This window comes from Sphaerodactylus townsendi, linkage group LG14 (genome assembly GCF_021028975.2).
Source record: "Sphaerodactylus townsendi isolate TG3544 linkage group LG14, MPM_Stown_v2.3, whole genome shotgun sequence".
In the NCBI taxonomy this organism is placed as follows: domain Eukaryota; kingdom Metazoa; phylum Chordata; class Lepidosauria; order Squamata; family Sphaerodactylidae; genus Sphaerodactylus; species Sphaerodactylus townsendi.
In genome coordinates this window covers 31,187,429-31,206,227 of record NC_059438.1, presented here as the reverse complement: position 1 = coordinate 31,206,227, position 18,799 = coordinate 31,187,429, and the positions used below count along the sequence as shown (strand labels likewise).

Genomic DNA, 18,799 nt, shown 5'->3' with positions numbered 1-18,799 from the left:
AATATTTCAGCATAAGCTTTTGTGAATCAGATCCCACACCAGTAGATGCACACCGTGTATAATTATTTTGGAGGCAAAAGGAGAAACAGACCTATAGTAAACTGTTCAGATGCAAGTCCCTCACCAAGCCTTCCACAGGAAGTAGCAAGTTTTCGTTCCTGCCTCCCTGAGAAAGGGTTGGGAAATCACCCATCCATCCAAGATGCCCTCAGTCGCCTCCAGGAGAAGTGATTGTTACATACAATAGATGAAAAACAAGGTCAAGGTCCCAGCCTTTCTTGGGGCATGCATAAAGGAAGGACCAATTAAAAATACACATTTCAAGTGATTAATGGTGAACTTGCCAAATAGGAGAAATATACATTTAAATCTAGACAACAGAACTGTAGAGTAAAAAATATTATGAACTCCTCAGATTGAAATGAAAACACACAGCACATGGGTTCAACAAAAGTAGCTAATCCTGTAAAAGGGTGGGGAACCACAGGTTTACCCAAGACATTTAGAAATGCCAAGCCTTTGTTTAGTTCTGGGAAGAAGTCAGTATTCAGTTTTGTAACAAATTCTGATTTAGGAGTTTCATAATGGACCCCCCCACCCCAAGTGATGTTGCTGGGAGAATTCTGTGGAATCATGAACCCACAGACTATCTCTGATTTCTAGTTGAGGTTAACATATGTGGTTTCTAAGGGCTGATGGCCGTGTTCTAGTAGATTTCTCTCTGGGACGCTTAAGACTGTATTTGTGGCTGGCATCTTCCAGAGAGATCCTCTGAAGATGCCAGCCACAGATGCAGGCAAAACGTCAGGAGAGAATGCTGCTAGAACACGGCCATACAGCCCGGAAACCACACAGCACCCAAGTGATTCCGGCCGTGAAAGCCTTCGACAATACATTATCCTGATTCTCTTTTGTATCTCAGAAAGCTATACAGATAGAAAACATAAATGGAATCCTGAATGGGTCTCTAACCAGGTATCATTTTAGATAAAGGTAACTTGAAGAGAGCCAGTGTGATGTAGTGGTTAAGAGTGGTGGACTCTAATATGTGGAACTGTGAGTGACCTTGGGTCAATCACAGTTCTCTCAGAACTCTTTCAGCTCACAAGGAGGAAGGCCATGACAAATCATCTCTGGATGTATCTTGCCTTAAAAACCCTACAGGGTTTCCATAAGTCAACTGTGACTTGACGGCAAAATCACACACACAACTTTCTGAAGCTCTCAGTCCTTACTTCGTAACTGGCAGTACCATTCTGGGAATGTCACAAAAAGGAGGGCAGGTCTCAGAATCATTCCCCAGCATTGCCCATCCAGACACTGATCAAGGATAGAATCCATTGCATGGAGAGGCTTATAGTTAAGACATATTAACATGGGCAGCAGCAACAGTATTTTGTTGGCTCTAGCCCCATAATTTCACATGATTTCATTCAATGGGCTTATGTAACATAGGTGATCCCACAATTCAGAGGCCCTGATTTAGTATTCCTGATGTCGCAAAATGGTATGATCCAAAGCACTGGAAGGTGCCAACAGACGGGTGTATTATAATCACGTATCAACAGTGTCTTCCTGCTTTCTGCATGGGATAACCAGGTCACTTGTGGTCAGATCTGTGTTCATTTTAAACATTAAAAAAAAATCAGAAAGCAGTTGGAGAATACTTCAGCCTTCCAAGGTATTTACTTACAGAATATCTCTGTAACTCCAACACCTAAAGACAATAATGTTGGCACATGGGTGGGGTGGAGTGGTCAGTGGACAGAGCCAAAGAGCAGAGATAAAGTCACAGAAGATAAGATCCTGCTCACTTTGTAGTATCTCTGCTATAAAGCAGTCTACCTGTATACAATACCAGTACCAGACAATCTAAACTCCAGTTTCGCACGCGCAAAGCAAGACCAAAAAGTAACACAAGCAGATTAACCCACCCGCTCCAACCTATATGTCACATCATATTAAGGAATTAACAGTAAAGAAAACACTGTCTACTTTACTTTAAACATTTTACAGACAAAAACCAATAAGGCTGAGTTTTTTTCCTGGACTGGGGACAATCGATGAATCTGTAGGCAGAGACAGAACTCAAAATCTGGGCAGAGTAGAACAAATTACACACCTTCCTATACTGCTAGATACAGTACAAATGAAGAAGCCAGATTCTCATGCAAGGAATGAAGTCTAAGTCAAGCACAGGACTGCTGCACCAGCAGATAGAATTTCTCCCGTCTGTAGCACATACAAACCCTTCTGGATTCTTTCACGTAATGCAGATGGATCCATTCAGGTTGTACAATTTTTTTTAAAAAAGGGTGAACAACTGAATTGAAAACTATTGTGAAAGGCTATAAAGATGCATAAACACATATAATACAAAATTCATTTCCTTACAGATCAACCTATTCTTATAGCATGCAGAATAAAAAGTCCTGCGCATATACCAATGAATGTCTAACACAGTAGTCTTAAAATCCAAAAGAAATGTAGAATTTCACTGAATTTCACAGGTAGACTGCTTCCACTGAATTCATCAGAAAATATCTGACACAAAGAAATCTTTGAAGCTGCATGCATTTTGTTCAATACTTGTTCACCACTTCTTCAAATAGTTCCATTCCTTGTTATAGCTCACATAACCTTATTAACTTTTTTCTTTTTTGTATTCAATATATACAGCAATCCTAGAAACTACTGCTGGAACCAATCTACTGCTACCGTTGTAAATGGGTCCTAAAAAATGGGGATATGGTAAATGAGCCCTGAAAAATTGTGGGAGTAGTCACGACCAGCTTCCTAAGGCTCCAATGATTGATTTTCTTACATTTTATAGTGTGTCTGTGTCAATGTCTTTTTGTGTAGTCTTGGTTTTGGCTTGCCAAGTTGGTTTGGCTTAGATTCTCTGGCTTGACATTGGCTCTGTAAGGGCTTGTTGGTTTTGTATGCATCGGGAGGGTTTTGGCCAGCGGTTACTGGCTCTTGGGTACCAAATAATCCAAATACTGGTATTTATGCTCTTCCCAAAATCTGAATCAGAAAAATACCATTTTTTTCAAGTGTACACCCCTAGCCATGTCTATTGAAAATGAAGTTCACAAAACTAGGTCAGCAAATGTACATGAACAGCAACAGATTTTGCGGAGAGTTGACTGGTTTGGTATCTGAGAACCTCTTCAATCTCAAACTCCCAATAAGGTGAAGATACGAGGGGGCAGGGAAGAAGAGAGAAAAGTCTGGGATATGGTACTAATGAGCTGTTGGCAACACTTAAAATTACAATTTCAAGGAAGTTAGTAAATCATGCAGCCCACACTAGTTTTCTTAGAACATGAGATTAATACCATCTGGAGAACAGCAAGTCTTATAGACACAAGACCATTTCTGCACAGAAACAGAAAGGTACATTAGTTTTCATTTCCAAAAGTCATTAGAATGCATACTTTCTGTCTTAGGGCGCACCTGCACAAGAATGACTAGGGGGGTATCTTGATTGGGTCTTCTTCCATTGCGCGCGGGGAGGCAGGAACCACTTAATAGAGTTGAAACTCCCCTTCATGGCGGCATTGCTCCGGGGTTATTCCCCTCAGTATTCTTTCCTGCCTGCAAGGAGTGCAAGGCTTCGCGCGCAGCTCCCCAGGAAAAAGTTTCTAAAGTGTATTTGTGTGTGCCTGTGTCTCCCGTCTGTCTCCCCCCTGACTTATGTAAGTAAGTGGGAAGGGGGAGGATTAGCCATATTGAGGGGGAAGCTAGGAGAGAGCTCTCGCTCGACTATTAGAGGCTTCCCGCCATTTTTCAGTGAACGAATATGAGTAATAAATAGAGGCATATGACTTCCAACGAGGGCAGAATTTTTCAACATTTTTATTCTTCAGTGAACCTTCTCAACCACCTAAAGAAAAATTGTAGAGGATCTGAGAACCTCTGAGGACAGCCGTTGCTTTTGGGAACACATTTTGGGAAAACCAAGATTCCAGGGCTCTCAAACTATGAATCAGGACTCAAAAGTGAGTTACAACTCTCCCACAAGTATGGCTGCCAAGAGGCCTGAGGAAGTGTCCTGTCCCTCTAATGGATGCGGAGGAGAAATGAGCAAATGAGGCTTTCATGTCACACACCAGATTATGTTATTTATCTCCACAGCATTCTTCTCCAAGCTTGCTAGAAACATTAAACATAAGTACCTTGCAAGGGAAGGAGGAGGAATAGGACAACTAGTGAGAAACACTGGGAAGTTTGATTGGAAATTTGGGTTTGTCTTCATATTTGCTAAATGGTCATGCAATACAACCTGTTACTCAGCAATGCCATATATTTATGAATATATGGGTGCATAATGCCACACACACTGGTGACCCTGCTGGAGTTTCCAAGGAAAGAGACTAAAAGAAAGAAGTTTGTCATTGCCTTCTTCTGCGATGCTACCTTGGAATTCCTTGGTGGTCTCCCATCCAAACACTTAGCTTCTGAGCTCTGTTGAGACCGAACCAGCCATTCAAGTTAGGGATATATATATATATATGAATGCTTTCTCCCCTTCCCCAAAACAAATGAAAGTATCTCACGTCAGTTAAGACTAACCTTTTTGTAAGACGCACAGCTGCGCAGACACCGTATTAGTGCTACACAGCTCAGCCAGCCGGTGGCTAGAAGGAGCACCCGCAGGCAGCTCACTTCTGCACAGAGGTAGGAAACTTCTGCGCGCTTCCTTGCCATTAGAGGGACCACTGGCTAAGGCGTAACAAGTCCATATTTTATTTATTTCTACTGAATATTTACAAATACTCAACCAGAAAAATAAAACAAACTTTTAAATAGTTAATTGACACGAGATACTTGTATTTGATTTTGGCAGAAAGTAGCATACAGTTCCTCTGAACTGAGGTCCTAATAACTACAGAAAGTTTAGAAGGGGATCTCAGTTCAGAAAGTTTGATATTCAGAGCTTGCACTTATGCAAGCATGTAAAGAGACATGGTTGCATTCATCCTTGGTTCTTCACTGCTACTAAAATCCGAACTATAAGTTCCTTGGGGGAAAGTGGCTGTTTTGCTTATTTTATAATTATTGATAATGTCAACAGGAACAACAATTGTCCATCAGATTCACTTAGCTCTATGGGGTTGGAGTGATAGGGAACGCTTGCAATAAAAGTATTATATATGAGAAGGCTAATATTTGGCTTGAATCATTTTTAATATGAGCCACTGAAAAATGTTTGGCTTTCTAAAACACAATATAGGAAAAACTGCCAGAGGCAGGCTTTGTATACATGTTTGTAGTAAAACACAGTCTGACATCAGCTTTGACTTGTATTCTTTGTCTAAAACACAGGTGTCATACTCGCGGCCCTCCAGATGTTATGGACTACAGTTCCCATCATCCCCTGCCAGCATGATAATGGCAGGGGATTATGGGAACTGTGGTCCATAAAATCTGGAGGGCCGCAAGTTTGACACCTATGGTCTAGGAATATCTACACAACCGGAAGGAGACCCAAAAAGCAGGGGGGGGGGGAGAGAGAGAGTTTTAAGAGAAGACAGACTTACCCTCTTACAGGATCTAAGGCGATCGCTCTGGGTTGATCCAACTCTTGCCAAAATAAAACTTTCCGTAAAGATCCATCTAAATTGGAAACTTCTATCCGGTTTGTTTCAGAATCGGTCCAGTACAGTTTCTCACCCAGCCAATCACAAGCCAGACCGTCAGGCGATAAAAGCCCAGAAACAACCACGTTTTGACCACTCCCGGTTTTGTTGAATTCTGTCCGTTTAATGGCTTCTTCACTTACGTCACTCCAGTATATCAAGCCACGGGCGAAGACAAAGTCCACGGCGGCTGCATCTTCCAAGCCACCCACCACAATTGTGGCATTCTCGTTCCCCTGTGTGGCATCCACCAATCGCAGGTCACGCCGATTTGCATACAGCAGCAGCGGGGCAGCTTGGGAAGAAAGAGATAATTGAGTCAGGATACGAATCAGATAGGGATTAAGCACACATAATGCAGTCAATATATTGACTGGCCAACAAACTAATAGTCTGTGGATACTGAAGAGCACCTAAAGACATCACTTTCCTGAAGAAACAGATGGGTATCGGAAATCACATAATCATCCTCATTCTTTATAACGATGAATTGGCTGCCCACCTACCTACCCCCTTATAATAATCAAAGCAGCAAAACAGAGTTCTCCACAGACAAGCTGGAGTTCTTGATGTACCCAGAGACTCCCTAACTATTCAAGATTTTTTTTGTAAATTAAGGAAACAAAAGGACCTGCTAAGGACAGAGCATGCTCCAGAGGAATAGCCTGTTGAAAATGGAGTGTCAGTAGAAAGGGAGGGGGGGGGGGAGAGATGGAATTAGCCTGTTCAAGCCAAAGATCACACAGAATCCTGGAAGAAGACATAGGTAGGAGAGGATTTTCACATTGTTCTTCCCATGAAATTCCTTAAATTGGTTACTGTAATAATACCTTTCTTGGCACCTGCCATGTGTTTTTAGAAAGTGGGTGGCGCCAAATGGGGCTTATGTCCAGCAAGGCTCCTGACTGATCATTAGAGAACAGATTAGCTATGCAAATTTTATAAATGCTGCCACCACAAACAAGAATACTTCACTGTGCGACTGAGGGTAAGCTGCAGCAGCTGTTTTATGGATGACTCCACCCCCTACAGCAGCCATTTTGTGGCTACAACCATCCTGTAATGTCAATGGCTAATGCCAGTCATGAAAGCAGCAAAACACAAGCCACTATACGTATTCTTTTTTAAAAAAAAAAAATCAAAACCAGCTGCATTTTTGAAGAGGTGACTGAAGTTCCAGCAAGCTCCAGCAAATACCTGGGCTATTCTGTGCTCCTGTCTCCAGACATGTAGGCAGCAGATGTCAAGTGCCAAAAGGAACTCCCAACTGTCATCATGGATTCAACATCCCACAATGTTCCTCCCTTCCCACCACACCCAACTTTATTCTAGCCATCTGAAAAGGGCAAGGAGAAATCCCTTCCAGATAAGGAACTTACCAGACACGCATCCCGTTCAGAAGGAATGAATAAATTAACAGCAACAAAGCTGGTACTTTTTAGTATAGAAAGGACTTGCTAGGCTATGAGCACCTCAAATTCACAAACCATGTAAAGGACATACTGAGGAGACTGGGACGCCATATTTGTTTTTTGGTGTTCATCATAAACGGGTACCTGGACAGCAGTGCCAGATAGACCTGTAGACTTGGCAGGCCAAAGCCTAGGCCCTCAAAATCTAGAGTGCCTCCAGCCAAGGTGTATAATATTTTTGACACTGTCATAGGCCTTTCTTACACACACTATAGTTTCTACACAACGCTTCAATAATTTTCCTTGCTCTCCATTTCAGAATAATACCGTCTTAGGCCAAGAACTCGAAACTAGCATTGATTTCTGTATGGATTTTGTGAATTGCAGAATTTTAAATACCATTGACCATCCTTGGCTTTACTCCATTTTGTTTAGAACACTCTTCCGTCTTCCTCTAGTTGTCAGGGTGGGAGATTAAGAGGGGCCTCACAAGTGGAATAGCCGAGGGTCTCTCTCCATCTGAGCACTGCTGGATGGTCAAGTGGGCTACAGCAGAACAATGTCAGATTTAACCCAGACAAGACAGAGATGACATTGGTTGGGGTACAGCTCACATATGAGAAGTGTGCAGTCTACCTTAAGCAAGTTTTGGCTGTCTTCTGCGTTCTGTGTGAAGAGCTTGGAGGAACTCTTAGGCCCAGCCTTATTATTTGAGGAAGAAGCTATTAATTACATCTTTCTCACCAGTTGTCTTCCCTTCTGGATTGAGCTGGTCTATGCCTGCAGATCCAAGCTACTGTAACCCTGAGGTTAACATGCCACGTATAGGTCTGCCCTTAAAGACAACTGAAATTTTCAGTTAATTCAAGTGGGTTTTTGGATGGGGGGCTTGAGGTGTGCAACAAGGGCCTATAGGCCAGGCCTTGGTGTTTGGCAGTTGGTGGGACCAGGGGAGGGTCAAGGGGGAGGAGTAGCTGACACGATGAGCGGGGAATTGGACCACCAGGACCAAGGAAGGGCAGGCTCGCTCCTGCCCCTGATTGGGGCCCGGGAGATGGGAGGGAAGATAAGAGGGGCAGGGGGCAAAGGGTTGAGGAGGAAAACGCTGGCAGAACAATCCTGGCACTTGGGAACTTTGTAGCAAAGACTGAGAGGCAGCGCATGAGACCTCCTCCCTCACTTCTGATGCCCATGGACTCCCCGGAGAGCTGGTAGAACCCACAGGAGCAGAAGGGCAAGAGGTAACCCCAGCACCAGGGGGTGCCGCAACCACATAGTAAAGGCGTGTCCACTGATGACATACCAAGCACCTATGATGGATTTGGTTTTTTCACAGAAACAGTACATCAGTATTTGGAAAAGCTTGAAATTGATTTGTGATTTTAAATTATGCATTAGTATGATATTTTTTAAAAAATGTATTTATATTTTCAGTTATTAAGATTTTAAACGGACTGATGGACTGAACTAATCTAAGATAGACAGACAGATAGACAATATTGGGCAGGTGAACCTACTAGTGGCTCCCGGACTCTGCCACAAGCACCCAGTCTACACCGTAGATCCCTGCGTTGCCTGGCTGTAGCAGCCAAGTCAGAGATCCTCCACCACCCAGCTCTGAGGAGCACATGTATTTCTAAACCTCTTAATATACAAACTGCTAATAAAGGGTTTCTATAAGCTGGCCTTGTAGATAAATCCATGGGAGTTACTAGCTCACCTGTCAGTTTATACTAACATGAGTCATCTGGGGCACAGCAGTTGCCCGAAAGAAAAACAATCCAGCTTCCAACATCTTCTCTGCATTGCTTGCCTGAAGACAATCCTTAGTCATTAAAGAGAAGCAGCTACCTGCAAACCTTCCTTAAGCTACACACACCCATTGTTTACAATCTGTTCTAAAGATGCGTGAAATAAGTTCCATTATTATTATAATTAAATCTTAACGTACCATGTTTACTAAAAAGTCAGGTTACATTTTTGACCTCTTTTGGCTTTCTTGAAAAAGGGCGGTGTCTGTGCTAGGCGGGGGTAGGTGGGAAGGGACGGTTTAACGTGAAAGATGATTTGCTGTGCAGACGGACAGGGATGGGGAAACCACAGGAACTCATTCTCCAGCAGAGATGAGTGGCAATGAAAGAGGTGTAACATCTCAAGTGGCTGGTTTGAGTTTCCTGAGAAGTTGGGTAGACTCACTGGCTTTAGAAACTGCCTGGCAAATGGGAAAAATTGGTAAAACCAATTAGGAAGTGAATCTGCTCATCTGCTAATACTGATCCACATTTCTGGCTCTGAATTTTACTCCATTTTTACATCTTCTCTTGCGCTTCAGGTGGGAGCAGTGGTGTAGCACCCAGGGGCCAGGGGCGTCTTGCACCGGGCGCGTGCTGGGGTGGGGGCGTGGCAGGGGACACACTTGCCCTGGGCACAGTTCCCCCTCGCTACGACTCTGGGCGGCAGTTGCTTATTAGTTCGGTTACAAAGCCTACAGGTTTTCCAGCTATTTATCCCATTAGCTATAACTGTTAGTGGACATTTTAGATTCTGTGGATAGTTTCATTGGGAAATATACAGACATCCCTACTGGATTGGTAATATAACACAGTCAGTCTCTTGGAAAGGTGTGACTCTGTAGCTTACAGAAAGCATTGCAACGGGGGTGGGTGGGATGGCCATTTAACAGGAGAGTTACACCCTTCTAAGCCCACTAATTTCAATGGACTTTTTTCTACTGTCAAGTCCCAACACATAATTCTATTCAGGGGTTGTCATCTTACATTCACCATCACCAATACAAGCTTGAATACACCTGACATTTTTACTAACAAAAGGGATGTCAATCAGAAGAGCACAACCTTCTTGCCTCTGTCTTCCCCGCGGCCTCACAAAATATCCCAAAATGCTGTTCCTGGGACTATCAGGACCAGCATGAGAGAGTTGCTGGAGATGAGAAGTGTTCTAGAAGGCGCAGTGCTGAGAGCACTTTGACGCTGAGTGAAGGGAAAAGGGGGAAAGCTAGCTGGCTCAAATTTCTGAAAGCGTAGAGAGGGGAGCAAGCTGGAAACAGTCTAGAAAAAGCACAAACAGGTTAAGAACAGCCTTCCGTAACACAGAAACCCCTTCTGTATTCTATCTTGGCATGCCCCCTCATTCAAAAAACAGTCAACAGAACCAGACTATGTTGGGCACCTTTCAAACAGCAAAAAATTTGAGGGCATACTGAAAGATTCACTGTACACAGTAGTGGGAAAATTTACTCAACAAAATGCAAATTTTCAGCCTCAAGTTGGAGGCAGGAGGGAGAGGGTCAGCTCCAAAAGCTGCGATTATGCCACATGGAATTCTGAATGAAGTGTCTTTTTTTCAGAATGGCACACATGACTTCTTTGGAATTGCAACATTAGCCGAAACAGAAATGGCAGCATATTCCATTTAGTTTTAAATTGAGTTTGCAGTAATGCCACTTTATCAGCTCCCAGGCACATTACGCTCTGCCACAAATACTATAATCCTTTCTTAAGGTTTTACTGAAATTGTTTCAGCAACAGACTGCGATTGTTCAACATGCTGAAAAGAGAACAGGATAAATACGATGGTATTAAGAGAAAACACCAAATCTGAAATTGGAAAAATAAAGGTTACGGTTTAAGCATGAAAGAGAAAAGAGGCATGAATGGATACCAGTTTTTATGGTATCCTGTAATATTTTGTACCCACTGAGGTTCTCACAAACATTTCCACAAATCTAGCACCAGTCAAAAGAGGCACCCATCATCTGTTCTGGATGCTCGTCTTTGTAATCCACTGGAGGTTGGTTCTGGTGGTTTTTCGGGGCTGTGTGGCCGTGGTCTGGTGGATCTTGTCCCTAACGTTTCGCCTGCATCTGTGGCCAGTTCTGGCTAAGGGCAGCCTTCGACAATCCACTGGAGGTTTACTTCTGCCAATATCAGGTATCTTCAGAGCCATCACTACCAATGCTTCAGGGATGCTTCAGAGGTGAAAACCCTCTGCTTTTCTTAACTTTTTTATATTTATAGGCTGCCCTTAGCCAGAACTGCATGCTGAGCTTACCCAATTCAATCAAAAGTGGTGTGAACATGGTGTAAAAACAATGAAATGGTCCATTGGTCACTTATCATGAAGGCAGGTAAGCGGCAGGATTCCTCGAAACGGTAGAAAAGGGGGGGGGGGGAGAGCCACAAAGGCTCGACCTGGCAAAAATTATCCTCCCCCTAGGAAAAAGGGGGAAAAAACCAGATGGTTCCAAAAAGGAACCGAAAAGATGGGAAAAAATGTTTGGATGGCTTTGGATCCAAATTACCCTGCTCTCCCTGTTGAGGGAGGAAAAATACTGGGGTAAAGATGGATGCCAAGGCTTCAACAGGAAGTGGAAAGTTTTAGTTTCCTGCCTCCCTGAAGAAGGGTTGGAAATCACCCCATCCAAGATGCCCTAAGTCGCCCCCAGGAGAACACAAAAATAGGGCTGGCCTTCCAAAGAGAAGCAGTCTTTATACATCCATACACTAACGAGGAAAAAAGAAAACTTTTTGGTGTACCAAAAAATGCCTCAAATGTTAATTCAGAAAATGTGTATTGACCAGCAGAAGCGCACATCCTGTACCACTAACCCTTTTCAAGGTGTAGAAGGTTTTTTTTTTCAGAGCAAACCTGCTCATGTGCTACGTGTACAGAAGGAAATGGCTGTCCTGGTGGGAAAACATAGTTTTGTTCTCACCAGCAAATGCAAAAAATAGGAAGATGGGCAGAGAGCAGGAAATCAGGCATTGCAGAAAAGAAACCAGAGTCCTGATCTTGGAAGTACAAAATTATTAGTAAGACATTCTATTAAGCTTGATTTCAGATCAATGGAACACAATACCATGCACAAATCTTCTATTATGAAAAATTAAAATCCTGACAATATGTCTACAAGGGCTTGTCAGGATAACAATGCCATTCCAAGCAAAGTTACACCCTGCTTAGCCTATGACTTTAATAGACTTTAAAAGGTGTAACTATGCTCTGTAAGGCTTCATTTGCAACGCTGCCAGTACCAGCGGAGGGCTAAAGAGAAGCAGTACAACTTTTTTTCCTCAGTTCTTCACAAAAACCCATTTTGAAAAGGTAAAGGTAGCCATTAGTGCAAGGACTGGGCTGCTACTAGGCCATGGGGTGATGTCACATCACATTTACTGGTCAGACCATGTTTATGGGGCGGGTTGCCACTGCCTTCTCCAGTCCTCTACACTTTACCCCCTGCGTCCACCTAGGGCAAGCTACCAGTATAATTTCAGAAGAATTAAAAACAGTTTCCTCTATTTGAAAATGTCAGCGTGGTGAAGTGGCTAAGAGCAGGGGCACTCTAATCTGGAGAACCGGGTTTGATTCCCTGCTCAGCCACTTGAGCTGTGGAGGCTTATCTGGTGAACTAGATTAGTTTGTGCACACCAACACATGCCAGCTGGGTGGCCTTGGGCTAGTCACAGTTCTTTGGAGCTCTCTCAGCTCCATCCACCTCACAGGGTGTTTGTTGTGGGGGGGGGGGGAAGGAGTTTGTAAGCCCCTTTGAGCCTCCTTACAGGAGAGAAGGGGGGTATAAATCCAACTCTTCTTCCTCAATATCTGATATATTATTCTATTTGTTCCAACATATAATAAACCACATTTAACAGTTTTGCTGCTATTGCCTTCGGGGTTCCTTGGTCTTGTTCAGTTCCTGGTGATGAAAAAATAAAAACTAAGCGGACACAGATTCCTGCCTTTTTCCTCTTCAACTGGTGATCAAATAGGGGCTTGATCACAATACTAGTAATCCTGTTTTTCACCCAGGACCATCGCCTAATTATTTTTCACCACAGCTACACATGCTCCCCCCCCCCCCCTGCATATTTATATTTAAGAGTCATTTACACAGACTGCATTTTCGGTTTCGCCCCGGCCCTGCAATCACAGCTGCACTGCTCAGAGCAATAATGCCACACCGGGATGTTCCATAAATATTTGATACTCCCTTGATGCAGGCTTTGCGTGAGCAACATATTTAAAGGGGAGAAAAGGTGAAGACTATCAACTCTCCAGTGTCTGGTCATGATTTCCAGCTGTGAAAATGACAATGTTTGAGCAAATTTCATCCTCCACCTCACCCTCGCCTATTGAAACTCTTCATAATGAGGAAACTCCCTAAAGAATGTTGCAGAAGCTGTTAAAGGAAGATTGCCTTGTATTAATTGCGGTGGGGCTGGGGGGCAGGGGGAAGAAGGGAATTCCCCTTTCTTTAGCAACATTTAGACTGTGATAGGGCAGCTAAGTTTTTTTTTAATTGCACATCTTTTAACATGCACACAAAACCTTAAGTGTACTCCTGGAATGATAAAGACTGCAACAAGAAGGGATTGGAAAACATCTGAGAGCCAGCATTGACTACAGCTCTCAGGGCAACCATAGATTTCCGGGAAATGAGAAATATATCTCCGTCAAGCCCGAGTCCTCTGCTATTTAAGAAAGAGCAGCAAATTCCACCAACTGCCAGCCGATGGACTTCTTGTTACAAACCACCTAGCTGATTTACATTCTGATCCTGTGACTAGGTACATTTACCTGAAAGGTCTTCCCTTGCTGCCTGGTAGAACTTGCTCCCATCTATGCAAAGGAAGGCAGGGAATTTTGTGGCACCTTGGCGATTAAGACACAGGCTGTGGCACAAACTCCATCCAACAGACTGCTGACCAGGGCATTTAAGCCACAACACATCTTTGATACATGCCACAAAACTCTTGCTTCCAAGTAACAGCTCAATGGAAGACAAAGAATCTTGGGGCATCTTGTAGATTAAGAAATGAACTGTGGCCCAATCCTGCAATGAACTTCAACCAACCAGCAGCACGAAGTGAGAGAATTATCAGACTAGAAAATGTCATTTGATGTGCAGTCGGAAGTCCATTCCATCTCAGCCTTGTGCCAGTACCGTCCATGGCACAGCAACCATATTCAAGCTGGCTCTAGCCATTTTGCCAGTGGTTTTAACAACGATGTAGAGCTGTCTAGCTCACACTGTAAAGACAGGCTCTCTGTAATATGCTGGTTATATCCTAAGCACTTATGTACTTCTAACTATGAAAGAATCAGGCATCATGTTTGTTTACTTTCAGAGTTAAACTGATCTGTTCAATGTATTGTTGAAGGCTTTCATTGTCGGATTCAACTGGTTGTGGTGGGTTTTCCTCTCTTTGGAGGGAGGCCATTGAAATTCACAAACACCAAGACAACTTCAACAAGAAAGAAGAGACTCTGAGAATTAACAAAGCTTGGCTACCAATGCTTAAAAACACCAGAATCAAAGGCCAAGGGCATGCTACATTCATGGACAATGGACTCCACCCAGACACAGGATTTGCATTCACCAATACTGCTGCTGCTACAGGGAATGCATATGCAACTACAGATGTTAATGGACCCCACCCGCAATACAATGCGCTCAACCATACCTTTGCATAGCAAGTTCCACCCAAACACTTACTGATTGGTTCCCCACCCTGGGACATGGAAAATATATACCCCACTAAACTTTCCCTTCTCACTAGACACAGTAACAGACTTCTCTCTGTGATACACATCTGAAGATGCCAGCCACGGCCGCACAGCCCGGAAAACCCACCACAACCAGTTAAACTGATCTGATTTCTTACCCCTATCTGGGATACATACGAAAATTACATACTGTCCTGTAAGGTGAATTGCCAAATAGGTAATAGAATCGAACCCTGAAGAGATGAGAGTCTCCAAGGAGTTCTGTGATAGGGGGATACACAACAGCACTTCAACAGGACATGCAAGATAACACTTTGCATGCTTTTACACCATTTCCACCTATTTTCAAAGGGCCACCAAAGGAGAACTGTTTTCTCGTGCAGTTTTCTCATCCAGTGAGAGCTGCACAAGAGAACTTCCCAGTGGATTATTCCCAGTTTTTCTTTTTAAACAGAACGGTACTAAAATGGAAGAAGAGAGAAATAAAAATCAAAGACTAGTGACAATATAACTATCTTCAGAAACTTTTCCCCTACAAAAGTATTAGAAAGTTCATCGAAACAGACAAGTGCAGCGTGACATTTAAACGAACAGAATTTGTGCCTGATGATTTTACACTCTTTGCAGGGCTTGTAACTTAACTCAGGGTATTTGGTTAGAGGCAATGAAACAGAGTCCTGTTAGATTTTTATGTACGGAAAATAATTACCCCCACAGATTACTTTTTTCATACCAAATGCCAGAGACCTAGTTAAGTCAGCCTTCCTTTCACAAGTGAAGCATTTAGCGTTACATCACACATTTGAAACATGTCTACTATTTCCAGGATGCAATATGGCAAACAGATGCCTGAACTTGGGATGGAAGAAGTATTTTTCCTCCCTACAGGACTGATAAAACTGGCTCTCCAAAGTTTCCTCTGAACCAATTCAATTTTCCTAAGCGTCCATCAAAACAACCTCACGTTGGCAGAAAAACCTGACGGAAAGAAGGGGGGGGGGGAACCTTGAGACTGGATTCCTTCTCACGCAAACTCAAGCAACATCCTGAGCTCCAGCGAAAGAGGATAGCGCCGAGATTGATGCGAACAAAGATTTCTCCCAAACTGCACTTGAAACAGCCCCAGCAAGCCAGGATCTGAAGCCAAACCTCTCCACACACCACAAATACAGGAAGTGAAAAGAGGAGGAGGAGGAGGGGCAAGGAAGACATGAAACCTTGAATAAACACACCATTATATCTTGCGCGCTCTTCTCCCCACCACCACCCCGTGGTGCCAATAAATAGCCACCTATGCCAAATCAGGACTCCAGAACTGAACATAAACTTTTCTTGGAGGTCCTGGAATCCCCACATAGCCTCTTCTCCTCCAAACTGAACTGGCACGGTGCATAAGGCGTCCACATTTAACAAGCAGTACAGACTTTGGCTTGCGTGTGTGCACACAGACTAAATGCATTATCACCCCCTTCCTTCTCGCCCCACAAGTACACAGGAAAATATGGCCCGCCTGCTGTTCCCAGACCACAGCAGTGTGTGTTTCTACACCCTTTTCGCCCAGGAAGGGCAACTGGCGTTGACTTCTGGCTGTTACAACCAGGGTGCACGGCCCACTTGTTTTCTCCAATAAAACTTACTTCCATGTAAACACACCTAGGAGTTTGGCCTGGTGCAGGCCCTATTTCTACAGTGAGTGCAGCCTTAGGCGTCCGCCAGTCTTTCCAGGGAACAAGCTCAACTGCGCTCAGTGGGACTTCTAAACACGAGTCAACATCCGAGTCAACACGCATAGGAGTGCCTGCCTGCCTGCCTGCCCCGGCCTGGTCTCAGCCCGATGTCCAAAGTGAATGCAGCCTTAGGCGTCCGCCAGTCTTTCCACGGAATAAACTCAACTGCGCTCAGTGGGACTTCTAAACACGAGTCAACACGCATAGGAGTGCCTGCCTGAACCACGGTCCGGCACAAACCCGCGTCTGACCTCGCTTCCTCGTGCAAACCGCACGCGTTTCAATGAGATTTCTCGCTCAGGGCTTGACCCTCCAGGAAATCCTCGGGAAGGCAGCCCCAGAGACACCAAGTGGGCTTGCTCCGAGCAAAGGGGCAGACGCGGGCTTTGCTTTCTCAAGTCCCGAGGAGACACGTCGGTGGAGGGACTCCTGGGCCAAGCTGCCCCAGCGCGCCGGCGCTCCCCCTCCCTCGCCAAATGCGCAAGACGTGCCCGAAGGGGCACAAGGATCGCCCTCCCGCAAGCTCAGCGCCCCTTCCCTTCCCTCCTCTGCAAAGCCCGGGCGGCCTCCCCGCTTCCCCTTCCAGGCCTCACCTCTCGCCAAGGAACACAACCCGCAGACCAGGAGGCTCCGCAGGACAGCGCCCATCTTCCCTCCGGGGGCGCGCTCTCACCGGCGGCGGGCGGCAGGGAGGCAGCGGTGCCTCGGCCGCCTTCTCATGTTTTCCGGGCGCGGGGAGAAGCCGAGAGCCCGGCGCCGACGGTGGCAGGCGCGGCGGCTCCTTCACGGCGCCTGGCTCGCCGGCAGTTCCTCGCCCGGGCGGAGGGCGCTCCTCCATGGCTCCTCCATGGCTGCTGCCGCCTGCTCAATGCGAAAGGCGGCTGCCGCTGCTGCTGCTGCTGGCGAGGCGAGCCTCCCCTCCAAGCCCTTCCTCCTCCTCTTCCTCCTCCTCCTCCGCTTTGGACGACTCAGGCAGAGCAGAGGCGCAGCAGCAGCAGCAGCAGCAGCAGCCACCGCCGCGCATCGCCTCCCTCCTTTTGCAGGCAGCCGCTCGGCCTCTCCGCCGGGATTTCCCGCATGCAATCCAGGGGCGGGGGGGAAGCAGCCGCCGTGGCTCGCTGCCTCCTCCCCTGGGTGCAGCGGCGTGGGCTCCGTATGGAGGAAAGGCTACGAAGGCCGCGCCGGTGCTTTCCTGCCTCTGCGCGCGCCCGCCTCTGCCCGGGGAAAGGGGAGCCGGCAGCGCGCGGCCGCATTCCACAGGGATTCCTTTGTCTCTCTCGTTTTTTGGGGAGGGGGTGATGTGATAAGGCCCTGGGCTGCAGAACACTCGGAACCCGGGATGTCGGGACTACTTTCGGGGATGCACACAGCCGGGGCAGCAGCAACCGCTGCACAAAGGAGGTAGAGCGGCTGCAGCTTCCTCCAGGTGAACGCACGGCCTGGGCTGGAGGTGGAGAAGCAGACGAGGGTGCATTGGCTGCCGCTGAAGAGTGCCCGGGCGCTTCGCAGTAGGCAGGATTGCCAGGGACTGGCTGTCCTGCAAAAGCCCGGCCTTTCTTGGTGCTTAAGTGCTGCAGGATCGTGGCCCGGAATCCTCAGGCCTGGTTCACACATTCGGTAGCGAGTCCGACGCGCGTTTTGGAACTGACACCCATGGTTGCTCCCCCACTCCTTGGCAGCAAGCCTGGGTGTCAATTACAAATTGTTAGTGTCAATTACCAATTGCATCAGCAAAGCCGGGCTTGCCCTCCCAAGATTGGTAAGCGTCTCGTTGGGATCTCTCAAGGTCTGTCCGGACCACAAGTGGGCCATGTGGTTGGAGGGGAGCCGCTTCCCCTTCAGCCTCGGGCCCCCCCCCCGCCCAATCCACAATATGGGCCTACAGTGCGGGGTCGCTGTTCCAAGGTGATAATCGGATCGTGTGTGTGAATGTTAGAAAGTGCAAGCAACAATCTAGCAATGCATGCTAATAAATATATAAAATCCCCTCAGACTGGTGGTGATTCAGTGTCTCACCTGTCTTGCAAAGTAGTCTGACTGGTTATGGAATCTAGTGGGACCTCCTCTAAAGTAATATGTAGGAGTACAAAATGATAATTCACCTTTAGGAAGTGCACCTAATACCTATTTGGTGCTAGGGCTGAAAGCTGGCTGGAGGTCACATCACATACATGTGTGTATGGGGGTGGTTGTTTAATGACGGGGAAAATGGTCCGGTCTAGGTACAAAGGTTGATCCTGAGTCCTCCCTCAGATTAAGCGCTGGCAGCTGATAAGGGCACCGGAAAAGAATGAAGACATTTCAAGTGTAGGATCCCCAGTGTCAGGGGGATAGTATCTAGTTGATTGGGATGCATTCCTAATTCAATGTTACTGCTACAAGTAATATAATGTACAAGTAATTGTACAAGTGATGTAATTGCTACAAGATGTAACCAGCCTACTATATGTTATCATTGCCATCCTGGGACATTCTTTCCTTGATCTTT

General features: G+C 45.6%; 1 protein-coding gene across 1 annotated transcript in view; it reads right to left on the bottom strand.

Moving 5' to 3' along the window:
* The window catches only part of LRP6 (LDL receptor related protein 6), a 115,309-nt gene extending 98,058 nt beyond the window's left edge, over positions 1–17,251 (bottom strand). Inside the window, 2 exon segments of the mRNA XM_048515450.1 lie at positions 5,547–5,940; positions 16,905–17,251. Of these exon segments, the coding sequence (XP_048371407.1) occupies positions 5,547–5,940; positions 16,905–16,959 (449 nt within the window). The 5' untranslated portion in view covers positions 16,960–17,251.
* Between the last annotated feature and the right edge of the window lie 1,548 nt (positions 17,252–18,799).